The sequence below is a fragment of the Strix uralensis genome, chromosome 14, assembly GCF_047716275.1.
Source record: "Strix uralensis isolate ZFMK-TIS-50842 chromosome 14, bStrUra1, whole genome shotgun sequence".
Lineage (NCBI taxonomy): Eukaryota > Metazoa > Chordata > Aves > Strigiformes > Strigidae > Strix > Strix uralensis.
In genome coordinates, this window is record NC_133985.1 from 7,102,496 (window position 1) to 7,121,044 (window position 18,549).

The 18,549-nt window shown below is 39.7% G+C and overlaps 1 protein-coding gene across 2 annotated transcripts in view; it reads left to right on the forward strand.

Moving 5' to 3' along the window:
• Positions 1-18,549, forward strand: part of SLIT3 (slit guidance ligand 3) — a 528,649-nt gene that overhangs the window by 467,376 nt on the left and 42,724 nt on the right. For both annotated transcript variants that reach the window (XM_074883610.1, XM_074883609.1), the window contains exon 28: positions 5,852-5,991. In XM_074883610.1, the coding sequence (XP_074739711.1) occupies positions 5,852-5,991 (140 nt within the window). The remainder of the gene's footprint in view (positions 1-5,851; positions 5,992-18,549) is intronic.

The following is an 18,549-nucleotide window of genomic DNA, read 5'->3' on the forward strand; positions in this document are numbered from 1 at the left end:
ATGGTGTAAGCAGGGAGTCAAACCAGTACATTTTTTCAGTGTGATTCCAGTTTGGCTTCAGCTGTGATTAAGACTGTTCCAAGTGAGGTTAACTGTTTGTTAACCAAGTCAGCAAACCCATATCATCTTATGTCAGAAAATAGGATTTTTTTGAAATAGAAGGGGCCAGGTGAAAGTTTGGGTGACTGACAGGACTTTAGGTGAACTGGGGAGTTAGCACCTCGCCTCCTGTTCCCCTACCAATGGTAGGATGCCTTTTATATTTCCAGAAAAGCATTGTGGCTTCTTTTTGACTCTCCAAATCCCTCATGTGGGAATGAGTCACAGAAGAGCTTCCATTTTGCCCTGTGGCTGGGATGAATGGGGAAGCACAAAACAGAAGAAAGGCCCCAAAGCTTCTCTCTGTCTCTGTGCCTGCCCACCCTCAAGAATCCCCCCTTACAGAAACAGATCGAGCACATGGTGGACACAGAAGGACACTGATGATATTGCAGTGGAAAAGTGCAGGTTGATGGGGATGAAGGGACACTGTCAGGCTCTGTTACAAAATAGCAGCCTGAGGCTTTCCAACATGGGAGAACAGGAGTAAAACACACAGCCACATCTCCGTGAGGGGCAGTTAAAGCTCAGCTTGAGCAACTATGGCAAGGCCCTTAGCAGAGCAGAAAAGCACATCTCCTGAGTAGAGATGCGTCTCTAGGGTTGTACGCTGGTGGGAAGGGATGAAGATAGCACGTGCAGATGGTCATGCTGCTTTAACAGACCCCTTAGATTTTGGTGAAACCACTCCTTTGACCTGAAACACATCTTCTTGATTCAGATTTTAGCAGGCCTAGCAATTTTTGGAGTAACAGTTCAAGTTCAGTTTCTGCTTGAAAGTAACAAAGGTCTGGTGGCCTTCGGTTCAGGTTCCCTCTGGTCACCCTTGTGTAATACAGTTTAGATAGCTTTTTCCAACTTGTGCCAAAGCAAAATTGTACCATATTGGAATATCTGTTTTCTGTCACTCAGTACTCATTTTTCAAAAATCTAGCTGATACTAAAAATGGGCTAGTAAAACATTTTATAGTATCCATAATACTAGAATGAAAGGCTTCAGCTTATATTTTGGACCGGGTTTTTCTTTAGCAGTTTTGGTTTGTTCTGTGGTAGAAAGTAACAAGTTTTGAATGACCTGAAATGAAAGCTACTTCTGAATTTTTCCCGTGAAGAATTTTACAATTTCAGAGGCTTTGCCTCAGTTCCAAATGAACATCATTTTTGAGATCCTTTATAAAACTGCAGGGGTGGTTTTGATGCTTAACAACATTTGAGGGTTTTTAGGGAAGGTTTCTGCTTTTATAGTTATTTATATAGTTTCAATTGGTCTAATAAAAGGCACATAAACCCATATCTTTTCAAAATCTTGCTTCATAAAATAGAATGTTCAGTTTATGCATTGCCTATTTTCTCTCCATGTTTTTAATTCAGTCAGTCCAGAGCCCCAGCTGTTCTGGAGAAGAGGAGCGTCAGCTTTAGCATGTCATAGAGAAATGTGGTGTGGGGATGGAACAGTCAGTGACAGGGAAGATAAAGAAACATTTTGAGATTGAATTTGGTTGGTTGATTGTTTTGGGGTTTTTTGGTGGGAAATCTCCTCTCCAGTGGATGGCAGCAGTCAGAGTTACGTGCATATAAGTTGTGTTCATCAAGATGGGAAAATGTTGCCTTAGATTATATGCTGTGAGGAAGTGGATGTCAAAAACATTTTCATGAGAGGCCTCCTTGGATTTTTGTGTTGTGTGGCCTGTAAAAGAAATTATATCTTCTGTATATTCTCTTCCCTAGGGAAATATATTCATACACAAGCTCTGCTGCCAAACTTGTCAAATCTTTACTCTTGTAAAAAGGAAACTTAAGCCAAAGCTCTCTCCCTAAGAAATGCCAAGCAGTTTAACTCTCAAGTTTCTGTAGCCTTAGACAAGAAAATTACCTTTTAAATAATGCTAAGGTGGTGATGTTCCCCAGGCAAAGACAGGAAATTCATAGTTATGACTGAGATTCCAGCCTGACTCGCCCGCTGTGCCTGGTACCCACAAGGGTTCGCAGCAGCAGGGGACTGAGATGCTCAGATTTGTTGTAATAGCAGGTCCTGGTGGGGCAGCCAAAGGGCAAAGGTTCAGCTGGAGTTCTTCAGTCCTTCTTGGCATCTTTTATTCTTGCACTATTTCAATTCTGAGTAATTTTCACATTCTCTTTTTTCAGGTAGGGACGACTTCTGTATTAGAGAATAGTTGTGACACCTGTGGCTCAGAGGATTAGAAACACAAAGTTCTTCCTCCCTTTGAATTGCTTAATCTAATCTAATCTAATCTAATCTAATCTAATCTAATCTAATCTATGTGTTCTGTGACAAAAGCTGGCCAAAAAAGCTGCTTATTGAAACCAACAAAAAAAGATGATCAGTCAGACATGTCCTGGTCATTTAGCATGCCTCTAAGTGAGACTTTGACAAAGGAGGCAGAGCTGTCAGCTCTGCTTCAGTTAGCCACAGGCAACCATCTGATCTTTGATAACCAACAGTGTTGGGAAACAAAGTCTCTGGATTATTTTACCTTTTCTCCATATAAAATCTCCTCCATTTTCCAGATCGTTTTCTTTAGCATTTTCCACAAACTTTAAGTTCCCTCATAAATGTAAAATCCTGGAACTGATTAAGTCCCTAGTGTTAATTCTGCCTAGTTCAAGGAAAAACATTGCACTTACAGGCTACTCCTTTGGGATGTAGATGTAAAAAGCTCCTTTACTAAGAAACTGTAATATTCCTGAAAGAATTTACTATCTCTATTTAAAAGTTGATTTTTTGAAATGTGATACACCGTATGTATGCCTATTTTAATAAACAGATGCTAAACTGTTTCATTAGAGTTTATGGAAAAAAAATTTCGAATGGAGTAAATTTACAAAATTGCCAGTATACTTCAGCTCCAAATGTTTACCCCCAAGATGTTGTCATTAAGTTCTCTGTTCCTCTGTGTCTTCGTGAGGATAATGGGGTTTTATTTAGTTCTTTATTTTTAGGAAAACACAACACTAACAGAAAATCCCTAAACTGGAGGAATAGGGAATTTGGACCTTCATGCAATCACAGTGTCTTAGAAAATAGTTTTTTCCTGCATGGCTCCATTCTGAGGTCCAAATGAAATGCTGTCTCACACTGCTTCACTGTTTAGTCAGTACAAAGTTTTCATCGTTGTCTCTGGAATTAATTTTCTCTCTCGGTCAGCTGGAACCAAGTTTGATGACCTTCCAGTCACTCTGCAAACTTCATTTTTCTTCTAAGCTTTTTCTGGGAAAATACATACAAACAGTCCCAAACTGCAACTCTTTCAACATATGGTTCAATCCAGGTCCCAAATTGTATGTTTTATCTTTTAATTTCAGTCCTCATATCTGGCACATTTGAAAGCAAATCAAAATAAAGAATCATACGTAAGCAATAATATAAAGACTCCCTATAATACATAGGGACCAGTAGCCAAATGTCATTAATTATGCTGACATTTCCTTCAGTATGGAATGTGTCCTAATACTGAGCAATTGTATATTAACAATCCCATATGTATTGTTACTAATGGTAACTCTACTGAGTTGAACCATTACTGTGATAGTATTTAATAATGTCATTTTTAATTGCATGCATCCAAGCTGTCCCAGTCCTTTTGTGGAAGGAAAATGGTGTTATATTCACATAAAAATAACAGCACAAAGCCACTCTTGTTGCTTTTCTTTAAATGGAGAGAAAAATTTGTGCTCCCAAACTGAGACCTTGGATGCCAAGTTGCAGCCTGGAGCATATTTTTATGGCTGAGTTATAAACGCCTGAAAATGGGGGTTTGTAATCGCAAAGGGAGACATGATGAATGTGCCACTGTATTTAATTAGATGTCTTTAACCACCTCCCCGACACTTGCATTGCCACAAAGGATGGTGTGCCAGCTCTTCTTTCTTATCTGCCTCCTGTGATCCTCTGGATCATTGCAGGGTCAGCAAGAGGACATATTTTATTAGCAATAATGAGCTTGAAACAGGAAAAGAAAATATTTCTTATTGATTTATTGTGTGCTAAATTGGATTTATTTGAGCAGTTTGGTTTTGGTTATTCATGGTGAAGGTTTTCTCACTCTCATGAACTGTGAATGGTCCCTGCAGAACTGAATGAAGATGACTGTTAGCATGTGACCTATATGCCTGTTCTGTACCCATCTAGAAGATCTTACTGCTGTAGTGCCTCAAGACACGTTCCCTTTCATTTTTTCTTCCTCTTTGTTAATCCCTTAGTTTCTGAGCTTGCACACGTCATGAAGAATCTAACCTTATCCTCAGGCTCTAACCCAGGACCTACTTAAGGTGGATGCAGAGCTCTGTGCCATCCCTCCCTTGGGAGTCCCTGAGCTCTGCTCCGTCTGTGGCACACAGGAGAAAGAGAAGCAAATGTCATGCTGAGAGCAACCAGCCCAAAAGCACTGCAGTTTTCTTCACAGATTCTGAAGATCTCCTATTTCTCCAGGGCATACCCCACCTCAACCCCATAATACCTACATGAAGCAGGATAACCACCCCGTGTCCACTTTGTCCAACTGAGCTGGAAAAAGTACTCTGCAACGATCTCTGCATTGGAAATTCTCCTGATTTCAGAAAGCAGTGGATGGCAATTAGTGTGACTGCTCTGGTGGTTTCTGGTTTTCATCCTCATCAGTCAGTAGTGCTTTACATTTGTTCAGTTCCTTTTCTGCAACCAGAACTTGCATGGGAAAGGACATGAACAGCTAAGTGAATGTGCAGTTTGGACTGGGACTCGAAACAAGCCTTCCCTTCCACACACACTTTCTGTGACTAGTGAACAGCAACACTGACACTTCAAATATCATTGCTGGCTTCTTAGAAGCCGCTGACATGAGTGGAGCACTTAACACATGTTTTTAGACTCTCTTTTAGGAAGCTGTGGCCTCCACCTCTTCATCACTTATAGCTAGTTTAAAATATAAAGGTTCTCTTAGCAACCATAACTTCTAGATCTAGAGAGAAGACAGAGATTGAAAAAAAGTTAAAGTCGTTCTTCAACCACTTACACTCCCTCTAGAGACCATGTATCTTGTGAGATAAAATATTTAGTGCAATTATTCTTCAGTAGTGTCCACATCCTCACAGAACCATTACTATCTCTGCCATTGTTTGTGTTTTTGTTGAATTATCTAGACATCATCAGTTCTTCTACAAATAGATGTTGGACAAGCTGCGGAAATACTGAAACCTTACTGCACTTGTAAAAGCAATCATTCCCAAACATTTCTTGTTTGGACAAGTGACAAAGTGGTAATGAGAAGAAAATGTTCATGTCTGTAAACTCAATTCAAGCCATTGTTCTTTAAAGAGAGTGGGCTATCTAAAGGTTGCCAAGTTGCCCTATGATTGTGCAGTACTCAGTAGGCAAGTATCTACATACTCACAAAATCATTGACAGAGAAGCCAAGGATTCAAATATTGTGATGAGTGCTTACTCTCCTGCCCTGGAGTTGCTTACTTCAATTCAGGGCTAGGTTTATCAACAAAGAAAGCGAAGGGAACCACGACAGAGGCTGTCTCCTGCTGATGCTTTTATGTCTCATGTAAATAATTACATGACCCCATGAACCATCAGACTGCATCCTTCACCAAACACATAGGGTTAAAGTGCTCTGTCCTTCACAGCAGCAGTGAATTTGGCTCCAGCAACTCACTTTTATATGTTTTAATTTCAGTTTTATAGATCAAACCTCCTGCCCCTTCAGATCCATGCTAACTTTTATTAATTTTTTTTCTTTCTCCCAAGCTGTTCTTGTCTCCTTGGGTATGAGGGGGAGAGGTGTGAAATAAACCCAGATGACTGCGAAGATAATGACTGTGAGAATAACTCTACATGTGTGGATGGGATCAACAACTATGTCTGTCTCTGCCCTCCTAATTACACAGGTAAGAAAGGGCCACAACTAAAGAACAGGAATCCATGAGGAGTCCCTTCAGTGCCTGAAGGGAAGGGTCCAAGGGAAGGGTCCAAACACACGTTTACTTTGTCCATGAGTGTATAATTAACCAAGAATCTAGTCCCATTTTAAAGCAACCTGGATGTCTTACTGGAAAGATGTTTAGTTCTACCAATATTGCAGTACATGTGCTCACAAACATGGCCACTTTTATGAGTCAAAATGCTGATGCCTCATTGTAAAATGCATTTTAAAATAGTGAAGTTTAAGGTGTCAGAGAAATCTGTACTTCTGCACGCACATTCTCTAAATGTATTTCAGAAATATTCCCAGTACTGAGCTGGGTCTGATATACATCTGTTCTGAATCTTGGAAAATAAAAATAGTTCCTGTTTAAATGATGGTAGGAAAATAGCTTTTGGGGCATGGCTTTCACCGGAGATCTCAGAGGTCTGCATTTATTAGATAAAATGAGCCTTACAATGTGCTGTTTAAATTCATTATCTCCATTTCACAAGTGGAGAAGCAAAGGCTCTGTAAGAAACTGTAGGCTTAGTTGTAGTCTTCAGTGTGCAGCCGTGGCAGTTAGCCCAGCTCAGCAGATGTGCAGTCACCTGCTAAGTCCATGGTGACAGAAGTTGGTCTGAGTTAGAAATGGAATTAGTATCTCCAGCACCCATCCTGCATTTCAGATAAATTCCTTCCTCAACCTTATGCAAGAGCAGAAACCCTCCTAACTGGGATCTAAAAATGCTTTTTCTCAAGTCATTACTGGAGCATACCGTTGACTCATTCAAACTGTGTTAGCGTGGCCTTCCTGGCTCAGCATGGAGTGGTAAGGAAACACCTGCAATAGTTCCTACTTCCATCCTTTGAAATGGGTTTATTACCTTCTAAGCATGGAGAAGTAATGAAGGGCTTCTTGTACACTGGAATATATTACATGTCAGGGGATTTAATGAGGATCAAGCTTGAGTGGCTGAGTAAGGCAGGAGGAAAGCTTCTAGAATTTCCAAACTCTTAAAATACTTTTGTGGCTGATACAAAGGAGGCCCATGTAAATCTTTAGCTAAGAAAAGCGTTATGACTTGAATGTACATTTATTGGAGTTCTAAAATGATCTTTCTGCCAAAAACTGAAAAACTTCACTTCAGCAAAGAGTTTTGCTTATAGGATGTTGAGCCCTTTGTGCTTACTTGTGCACTATTTATGTGAGCTATTCTTGGGTGGTTTCAAACAAAACTCTATACAAGGAGGCAGAGTCTTTACATTTACAAGAGGAAATATATTTGCCCAACCAAGAAAAGACATATCTAGTAAGGAACTGAGTCCAGTATATATGCAAATGCACTTTCCTTTTCATGGGCATATTGCAGATTTTTTTTTTTTTTCAGACAAAAAAGGTAGGAAAAACTAGATTGGGATTTCTTCTCAAATGGTAGTCTAGATAGGGGCCAGAGAGCTCGTATGATACTTCAGAATCAGTTTTGAAATATTTTTAATCAACTTCCAGCTTTTTTTATTTTTTTTTAAACCTGAATATTGCTTGTGCTGTGCTTATACTTATTAGCAGGAGTTTGTCAAATACTAGACCCCAGTCTTGCAATGTGGGAAACACACAATAAACATTTGCTGTCATAATGCAGGCAATAGCTTTGACTACAGTTGAAATAAACTGAATTTTTGAAGAAGAGCAGGAAATATTTCTGGAAAATATAATATGAATCATAAGTGAAAAAGGTTGCGAAAATAGGGGTGTTGCTTAAATGAGAAATCTGAAGGGTTACAATAGTTCATGTTGCTTAAAAATAGGAAGATTTTAGTGCACTGCGATAAAAGAATTGCCTTAACCTGCTTTGCCTCTGTTTTGGAGGAGGATATTTCATCAAACCTGACCAGTCACCTGGAAGGACTCACTGCAGTGCACTGGCTGGGCAGAAATATCCCTCAGAGCAGAAAAGCAGGGAACAGCATAAAATGGCTGGAAGAGTTGAAGCCATCAGCCAAACAGAGGTTACATACAAGCCAAGCAAATCTGAGGCATGGTTTTGAGGGTTCTCTAAGAGTTGAATCCAGACACAAGAAACTGGACATCATCTGAAGTTGCTTGATTGAATGAACAGCAGCTAAGGAAATGCCATGGAAGCACATAGGCAAGTCATGAAGAAGCACTTCAAAAGGGTTTGTGTGCCTGACCTGAAAAGAGAGGGATCTATTGACCAAAGAGTTTGACTAAAGTCTCCTGTGACATCCAGTGTATGTTCTCTTTAAATAAACCTTTTTAAAACTGAAGTAATAGCTGAAGCTACTATGGCAGTATCTATTAGAAAAAAAAAAAGAAAAAAAAAAGAAGGTGCAGATGACTTTAATATTATGTTGAAGATGCTAAGAATAGTGAATGCTAACATTTCAGAGGGAAAGCGGGTCACTGGAGGAGTCAGGAATACTTATTCCTGTGCTCAGAATTGTGCACTGATGTACCTGCCTTCCTCTCAGGTGCTGACTGTGCTAAACATTGTCTTAGCAAACTGTGTGCTTCAGAGTTGCCACGTGTATGGATTTCATCTATATTTATATGAACAAAGATGACGAAGGGTACTTTCCAAGGAAGCAGTTTTTCTGTGAAGTAGTCTGGGGGACAAGTTGCTCTCAGTGTAGTACTTTGCCTAAAAGGGCAGTGATACCCATAGGCAGGGTGTATCAAGTAGGACAGAAAATGTAGGTAATAATGTCTTTGTGTTGTGCCCAAATATTATACTTACTTCTGTTGATCAGAATTCAAGGAGCGAGCAAGTTGAGAGATGAGAAAGAGGATTAGAGGTGAAACATAAAAAAACATTGGGGGATTGAGAATAGGTCTTGAAGATCTCAAGAAAAATCCTATTTGGCTTAACAGAGTAGGCAGACAGAGCAAGCTGCTTCTTTTTTTTTTTCTTTTTTTTTCACACAAACACTTGTATGAAGAATAAAAATTGCTTTAAAAGCTTCATCAGCTGGCCTTTGTGGCTGAACAAATCCAGACTATACATTTTTTGTCAATGTAATTATACAAGAGTTGTTGGTTCTAGATATGAGCTGGATTTCTCAGCAGATCCTGTAGTTAAAACAAATTAATTCAAGAGTGGCCTATGTTACACTGGAGGTCAGACTAGATGTTTCTGTACTGATCATCTGTGATGTTTTGAGTAATATTCAGGCCGTTGGTTATAGATGCCCAGCTCAGCTATTGTAGATTCCTTCTTTTCTCGACTGTAGAGGCAGACAGGCTCTGGTAGTACTGTGAAGTAGGTAGACTGAATCCCTCATCACTCTTGTTGTCTTGGATGCCATAATACTGGTGAGACTGCAATGATGTTGCAGTAAACACTGCATGCATGAAATAAATGGATGTCGTAATACAAAGAATAGTCTGAATACAGGGAGGAAGAAGATCCAAGAGCGTGTATGTGTGTTGTGCTGTAAGAAATATTTAGGATCCCCCTTGGTTTAATTGACTAATGGTTAAATCATGATAGTAAATCTTATGTTCCTAAATGAAATGCAAATTAAAAATGTATGTGTTGGAAATGTTGACTATTGACAGAGTTGCAGTATCCCGGGTTTGGTGTTTTCCATACCTTAGTATTTTCCTGCTTTATCTTCTGTCTGTCTAGTTGTAATTGTTATAACCTTTTTAGGAAACAATATCCCAAATAACAGTGCATAAATTTTGCTTTCATTGGTTGGAATAATGAAGGCCAAATATCTTCCTTCAATTAATAACTTTTTGCAGTGTTTTCCTTTCAAATTCTTTAACAGTCTTTTCCCCCACTCAAAGTAGATGAAAAATGGCCAATTTGTTAAGTGAGTGCTGAGGGAAGGAATTTCCCACACTCCAGCCCCATTTCATTTTCATTTAAAAAAAAAAAAAAGACCCACACTATAAAACAACCCACACTCACACAATAACCTCCTTCCTAGTTTCTTTCCATCTAATAACTTTAAAGCAATGTGCAAATACAAACGGATTCAATGAAACAGGTAAACATAAGTTAAAGAAGACAAAACTCTGAGGGAGGGTAGCCAGATAGCTGATTGCCATAAAAAAGATTCAAGCTCTTACCTGCACCACCAGGTTTCCTCACCATTCTTGAAGTCAATGTTTTCAGTGTTTGTGCCTGTATTTACATAACCAAACCAATACGCTGCATAGCAGAGTCCTGATGGCTTTTACTGTCAGTGGATGTCTTATTTTTCCTCTCCCCAACTGGTTAGTTTAATCCTGAAGCTAAATTATAACCATGTATTTCCTCCAGGATAATCGTGTACCCAAAGTCCATCCAGCTCTAAAGCCTGAGCAGTTTGTGGGCTGGTTTACAACCTGGTCGAACCCCTTGATGGATTACACCTCCTCCTTACAGTTTTGTAGGTTTTCCTCCTCTTCAGAAAGAAACTTATATAGGAACATTGAAGAGGGAAGCTATGAATTAGATCGGTTACCGCAGTTCTTTTCCTTTTTGTGTTTCTCTAATTTTTGTCTTTTTGGCTTTAACATGACTTACTATCAGCTATCGATATAAACATTCTGCTGTTTCCCTAGCTTTATGGTTTAGAAATGTAGGACAAAATTCATACAATTTTTCCCTTCCATTCCTTTTTTCTGTTCCCTACTGTGATAGACCCTCTTGAGAGCCATCCCTGTTTTGCTTATAGTTCTAGATTCAGATATAAAATGTTATACCTTCAAAAAGAGATCCTCTCCTCAGTCTCACTATCCTCTGTGCTTTCACTTGAAGAGGTGTCCAAACTATGTAAAGGACCAAATGGGCTGTACCAAACATGTACTGTGTACTTTGAATGGTTTTATTCTTTACTTGCTATTTTATTTTTGTTTCTTTGTTTGCCGTGACTTTTCCTTCCTCCTATCTGTTTGATTTTAGCCAGAAGCAGAAATATGTAGTGCTTACATACAAAAAAATCAGGAAACATTTCAGTTTTTGCTAAGGATCCTAAAAAACCTCAACAAATAGCCACACCACTTTGTTCTGAAACCTAAAAAAAAAAAAAAATAGTGGCTTCTACTACTGAAAATAGGTCTTTGCTAAAATACATGGCATCCCATGGTGGGGAGAGGGGGGAGCAAGTGTTTTAAAATAGTTTGTTTCCCTGGGAAAAAGCTGCAAGCAGTTTGTATCAAAGAAAAAAACTATCTCTCAAAGAAAAAGCTAGAAACTATTTCTGGTTTTATGTGTTTGGAAGAGAAAGCTAAGATCTATTTTACCTTAGGGGACCTTGTGGTGTCCTGCGGTAGATGGTATCTGAGATTTTTGCAGTTATGCTACTTTTAGATGGAACACTGTTCACTGTTAGTGATTATGGTCCCTTTTTCTGGCATATCTGATTGTGGTAATGTTGCATGGCCGACGCCAAGCACTTAGTCAAGCCAAACAACTCTGGAAGAAAGAAGTTGTGTGGTGGCTTGTGGCTGACACTTCTTGCTGAAGCTCTCCAGTCCATTTCCCATCGCTAACCATTGTGAGGCAGATTTGCAACAATCCCTAAGATGGGCACTAGTGACAGCTGAATGAAGCTGAAGTGGATCATTGTACTATAGGTTGTTTTTTCCCCCTTGCAAGTTTTTAACTACGTGTTTGATATAGGAACAGGAAGTTTTAAGGTAGCGTGATTCAGCCTTGTGGTTCCATGAGGATCTGGACTGTCTAATAAACACCGAAGGCTTAAACAACTACTTAAACAAGCCTCTTTTAAAACTTTGGAACTTTAGCTGTAATTTCCTCGAGACAAACAGAGTAAATTGTGGACAAAGTTTGGTGTAGTTTCTTTCTTTTATTTGAAGGAGTTCTGCCTTACATGAAAGTTTCTCAGTTGTAGTTACCTCGCAAATGTGAAGTGTGTTTGCTTTCGGTGCAAAAAATAAAAGGCACCCATGTTTCCCACTTGTACAACTATGAATGAGAAGTGCTGGAAGAATTGGAAGTTTTTAGCTTTGTTCAAAAGCCTAAGCCCACCAGCCCTGTTTTATTGAGAGAACCACATGTCATCGCTATCAGGTTAGACTCTTATCTCATTGTACTGGGACTGAAGAAGGAAATGGCACAGGAACTGGCAGTGCTGCAGCCTGTCTTTACTCTCAGAATGAGTGTCCTGTCATGTTGCAGCTCTCAGCTCCAGGATTTCTTCTGGTCAGATTCCCATTTGTAAAACATAATGTCATGTTTGGGGAACCAGATATACTGGAGAATTTCTCTTTGTTCATCAGGACCACAACAGTATATCTCTAAGAGAATGTAATCTCAGCTACTACTGTCTTAAAGGATGGGTGGAGTGAATATCATCCACAGAGGGGATTCATGATTCATTAAATCTAATCTGTGAAGAAACACATCAAAGGATTAGTAGTTAACTACAAGCCCATTACTTACCTGCTGACAGGCCAGTGGTGCATACTGCAGTTAATAAAGCTGGGAGGAGCAGAGTCCACCTATGGACACTCAGTGTATTCAGCACTCTGACACCACAGCTATGGCCATGTTAGAGCTGCCAGTAGGAAATAAGTAAATCTTTCTCTATATCAAGTATTCTTCAAAGACCTCTATTGGTTCAAAGACTGTATTGGTTTACATGGCAAGGTTTGGGTAGCAGGGGAGGAGGGGGGCTGTCGGAGTGGCTTCTGTGCAAAGAGATCAGGAGCTGCTCCCTTGTCAGACCTGCCACTGCCCAAAGCTGAGCCCACCAGCAATGCTGATGAAAAAATGTGAGAGAAGCAAGTATGCAAATGCCAAGTGAAGTGAAGAAGAAAAGGGAAGAGGTACTCCAGGTGCTGGAGCAGAAATTCCCCTGCAGCGCATGGAGAAGACCACAGTGAAGTAGGCTGTCCCCCTGCAGCCCCTGAAGGGCCATGTCAGAGCAGATATCCACACTGCAGCCTGTGGAGGACCACATGCTGGAGCAGGTGGATATGCCCTGCAAGAAGCTGCAGCCTATGGAGAGCCCACGCAAGGATCAGGCCCCTGGCAGGAGCTGCAGCCCATGGAGAAGAGCCCATGTAGGAGCAGGTTTTCTGGCAGGAGCTGTGTCCCTTCAGTCTGTTGCTGAAGAGCTGTATCCCATGGAAAGGATGTGTGCTGGAGTAGTTTTTGAAGAACTGCAGCCCATGGGAAGGACCAATGTTGGAGAAGTTCATGAAGGATTGTATCCCATGGGAAGGAGCCCATGATGGAGCAGGAAACAGCATGAGGAGGAAGGAGGAGCAGAGACAAAGCATTATGAACAGACTGCAACCCCCCATTCCCCTTCCCCCCATTCAGACTGGCATGAGTCTACAGTGTGTCCATGTCCCATCTGCCAGCCCTGAAAGGACATGTCAGAAAATGTCTGGCGTCTCAGATGTGACTGGATGCACTGGATTGTGTGAATAACTGAACTGATCACTAATAGATTCCAGACAAACCACATAACTGGAAAACATCCATATGAAGTAATACAGCTCAGAAACGTAGGGGGTCCAGCAAAATTAGGATCTATTCCAGACACAGTGGTTCTGAGGGATAATGCTATATGCAGGTTACCACCTTGTAAGAGCACTGCACATTGTCTGGTTTAGTTAATTTTTCATACACTGTGTTGTTGTGGCATTTGTGATGTTGAATATGATTTTTTGTACTTTGGTAGTGCATAGAACTGGAACACATTCCTTCTTCAAGATTCAGAAACAGTGAAATGATCATCATTTTTCTACCCAGATCTTGTTGTTTAATCAGTTATTCCTTTGTTTAACCTCAAGATTCTAGAGATAATTGCTCCTTAATTCTGAAAAACAAGCCACTCCAGGAATCTCAATGTGGAGTCTAACTTCAGGTTCCCACTTAATAGGCCAAAACCTAATATGTGAAAACTCAGCTATAAGTTTTTAAAGCATTAACACAGAATAAAATTCATAAAATAACTTTTAGTTCTTTGCCTACTAAGTATTGTGGGCAGTGTTCATCAAGCAAGAGCAAACTTCATTAATAATGCAGAAAGAGAATTCTGCTACAATGCGTTTCAGGTAACTTACGTCTTGGTATCTAACATGGCAGCCAAGTGCATTTGCTACTGAAGGATTTTCACAGAGTTCCTCTTCACCACAAGTTGAAGCAGTTTGGAAGTAAAAAATGCATTTTCTAAGATGAGCCTCAATCTTTTTCATCAAACATCAACAACATTCCTAACTAAATTATTTTCTTGGAGGAACATCGTATGTCTGTTCTACCCAACCAATTTTAGGTTCTCTGTTCTCTTGAAATTTCCAATTGGCACTGACTTCTTTTTAATAACTGAAAAGAAAGAAGGGGAAAACAAAATACAAAAAACATTTCTTCTGATACAAGTTATTAGATATAAAATGAGTAATCTCTTATGAGAAAAACAGTATACTATTTTTTATTAGCAGTAAAGACAAGAGTTCCATTCTGACTTACCTGCCAAAGTTCAGAGAATTGCAACATACTATTTAACCACTCAAATACATACCTTCTCCCTGTGTAGCCTGTAAAAGTTTTCTCTGGGGATGAAGGCCAGGCTTTCTTCATCTGTTCTTCACTGTAAGCACTTTCCTTCTCTCAAGTAATACTGTGACATTCTTGACAGCATTTTTGCTTTTAGTCTTCCAGGCCCTACAAAAGCTTCTCTCACATATAGGACGAGAATATTTTCTATGTTGCTTTATCAATTATTTCATGAATATTCTGAATGAGAGAACAAAGTATCACCCAACTGACCTATGAAACAAAAGCAAAATCATCAAACACATTGGTTGCAAATTGGCCATCTAGATTGTCTTTTCAGAACTGCATTTCACTTACAGATAAATACATAAAATACCGTGCATCCAATCTCCCTTTTACCGATTAAGGAGAAATAGTGTAACTTGGATCCTGGTTTTAAAAGTCTAATGTGGCATGAAATAAATAGCTCTCATGACAGCACAGAACGGAAAAAAGAAAGATGATTGTTAAACTGTGTGTAAAAGTCATCTTTATTACTCTATTGTTGTTTTGGCTTCATTCTGAGACGTGTGGAAGGCTACAGAAAAGCCTAAGCATGTTTCTTGGCAGCTCTTCATAAGCAGTGAGCCCTGTGAACAGTGAATGTGGAAAGCCCCATGAAATTAAGGATTTTGCTAAAAAAATAATTTTGCTGTGGTTTTTTTTTAAAACAACAAGAAATGTTGGTGAAGGGCTACAAAGTTTCAAAGGGCCAGAATACCTTTTCTGTTGTTTGAGGATTTTTTTTTCTTCTTTTTTTTTTTAAATGCATGAGACAGAAGCAATGAAAGATCCACCTGTCAGTACAACTTGGTTCTAATCTGAAAGTTGCATTTTTTGTGGCAGATCAGACTGCTTCCTTCATCTGTCTAGTGCTTCCTTCTCCTAAACAAGCACTAATTACCAGTGCATTACCACTGGCCTTAAGAAGTTTGAAATGCAGTGCCCACACAGCTGAGCATGTGCCTGTCTTTATAAAGGTGCCCCCTTTATATCATACCTCAGTTCTGCAGACCACATAACATTATTGACCTAATACCTCCAGCTACTGTGAAAAGTAAAATCTGATTGGCATAAGTGGTTTTCCTCTGTAAATCTGACATAGTCTTAACCTGTTCTTCATTGGGGTGCATTGCATGTTGGTCTATTCTCTTTGGCTTTGATAAAAGAGAGTAAGTGTGACTTGATGAAACAAAAAACATTATTTGGGATAAAAAAATACTTAACTGATTAGAAAAGAAATATAATTGTTCTTTTCCTGTGTTTTAGAAACCCTGTGTACCCAAATTGGAGCTCTGATTTGAGAATATATAGGAGAGAGGAAAATGGGGAGGTTGGATTCTTTTCTATGTTTGGAAAAGCATTGCACTGAAGTTTTCTGTTGTTTTAGCATGATCAAATATGTTCCACAAAGAGAATCAGTGCTGCTAGAAGAAGTTGGCCTAAGATTAATGTCCAGTTTGGTTATAGGTTCACATAGCTATCCAATGAGAAATTTGGACTAGACGTTTAATTGCTGCACAGAGAAGCAGCCCTGTGTCACTCCAGAAAAAGAGGATCAGATTTTTCCTCTGATACTGACATTAAAGTGGTCAATGAGTATTGCACTCTCAGGTCTGAGGGCAGATATTTTGGCCCAGATATTTTCCGAGTGAATAAAATATGAGAAGGTCTTTGTGTAGCTGGTGCCTTGGGTTTTGCTTGTCAGAACGTGTTTTATTTCCCTGGCATGCTTTCTGCAACATCTAGTGAACATTGGTGGAGCCTGAAATAATGTATCAAGAAGAATTTTCTTCCTGAGATGAGGCTGCTCTAGTTGCAAGGCATTCCCAAGTGAGCTTCCTAATGAGTGATAGATGGGGAAAATAACAGGAAGGATCCTTAAATGTTCCAAGTTTTGCATGAAAAATGATAAATTTTTTGGATGCTATGTTTGGTACCTAGCCTAGAATTCTCTTACATTTTGATAGTGGTGCCTTCAGAATGACACAGTGAGTCATAATATTTGACATTTGGGGAGATTTTTACTGGATCTCTAAGCACTTGTCAAGACTGTTGAGAAGAATACTTTAAGAAGACTTATGATTTCCTTTGAGAGTTTATGAAACTGTTCTTATTTTTTTGAAGCCCATTTCCTTTTCTCCAAAACAAAACCAAAAAAAAAAAAAGAAATAGAAACTTCAAAAGTATGTATTGACCATTTTTAGTGAAAGGATAGCTGAAGGCATCTATCCACACTGTTCAGTTATTAAATGGTCTTCCAAAAATATTTCCAGCTTTAGATCATTGAGTTCTTTTAATGTCACTAGTTACTTTTTATTCATATTTCCATATAAGATTTGTAGCACACAAGGGACGTGAGGAATACCAAGACGATGAGCTGGCAGTTAGTTATCCAGGCATTGTAGCAAGTTCTGACCTGCTCATCTTTATGTCTGCCCAAAGGCTGAGGGAGTTGCTTTGCTTGTTAGTATTTGGGAGGGTTGATGGACTGTGGATTTGGGGATTGCTTAATAAGCAGACCTATCTCCAGCTCTGCCACCTCAAAAATGTGTTAATAGCTGTCCCCAATGACAGCTGTGTTCGTACTTGTAAGACTTGAAAGTCTCTAGTTGCTTTGAGGAGTACAATGGCAAACCTCAAGTCCAGTGAATGATCTGTTTCCCTGGCTCCCATGGATTTGCAGCGTTGTTTCATTGGCATGTCACCCTTCCTGAGCTGGATACAGTCATTACATTTGCCCAAGATTCGTCCAGGGCGGTAAAAAGACTTGGTAGTATTTAATAGCGGTGGCTTCCTGGGATTCCTTGGCTCCAGATGGAATTGGTTGTCTTATAGCTGATACTATGAACAATAAACTGTCCACTGCAGATTGCCTGCCAGACTTCTCTGATATTGCCAAACCCAGCCCACTAAAAGTCATGAGGCTATCTGTGGCACCTGAGTACAGGGTTTATGCTGGTAGTGCCCTCTCTCATGCCTCCAGGGCTGTATTTTTCCTCCACTTGCTCACTTACGCTTGACAACTCTAAAAAGCAAATATATATAAGATGTTCCATGTTTGAAACAAACAAACAAAAGAAGAGTAATTTTTGCAAATACATATTAATATGAAGAGTCAAATAAAGAGCTAAGTAGCTTCTACTGTAGGGAGGCTGGAGATGTGGGAGAAGTAACCTGAAGGAGCGAGCGGGGAGTGTTAACAAACTGTACCTGTCACCACTAGAGTCATCCTCAAAATTGTGCTCTCAGTCATCCCTGCCTGATCACAAGACTGATAAAAGACGGACTGTTCTGATTTGCATTTTCCATCTGAATTTTGGTCTTTGTGGTTTGCTTGGCTGGTGTTTTCAAGTGTTTCTCTGTAACCACTAGAGTTAGCAATGTACGGATTTTTGAAAATGGAGTTTTTCCCAAGACAGGTGGAGCTGCAGCTTCATGAAAATACTGCAGCAAAGAAACACTGCCAGCCCACCAGTGCCTCCCACGTTATCCTTTTTCCCACAATATCCACATGGCTTGCTGCTCATGTGATGGTATGTATCATGTATAGGCACACAAAATATGCATAACTTTGAAACCCTGCAGATGTGGTCTTCTGATATAGCTGCATAGGGGACTTTGGGACTGTAGCTTTTGGGGGTTTCTGTGTTGAGAGTAACTGACCTTTGCTTTTCCTGCAAGGCTTTGGGAGGTGTGGGGTAGGTTTCTGTTGGTTTCTTGGGAAGGCAAAGATTTCTGTGGTCTTTGGCTGGATCTCAAATCCTGGGGTACTGAAGTGTGACCTAATAATTTAGGACTCAGAGAAGGGTGGTATTTAAATAAACTATCTGGGTTTGAACATTCTAGAACTATTAATTATTAAAATTTATACAAATCCAGAGAGGTGCATGGCATGTAACACACCATACCTAGAAACAGCTGAGCTGAGCTTACATATGATGGATTTTTTTCTGAAAAGACATCATCTCCTGTGAGCACAATAGAGCTAGTACTTTTCTTATAAATAGTGACTGGTTTAT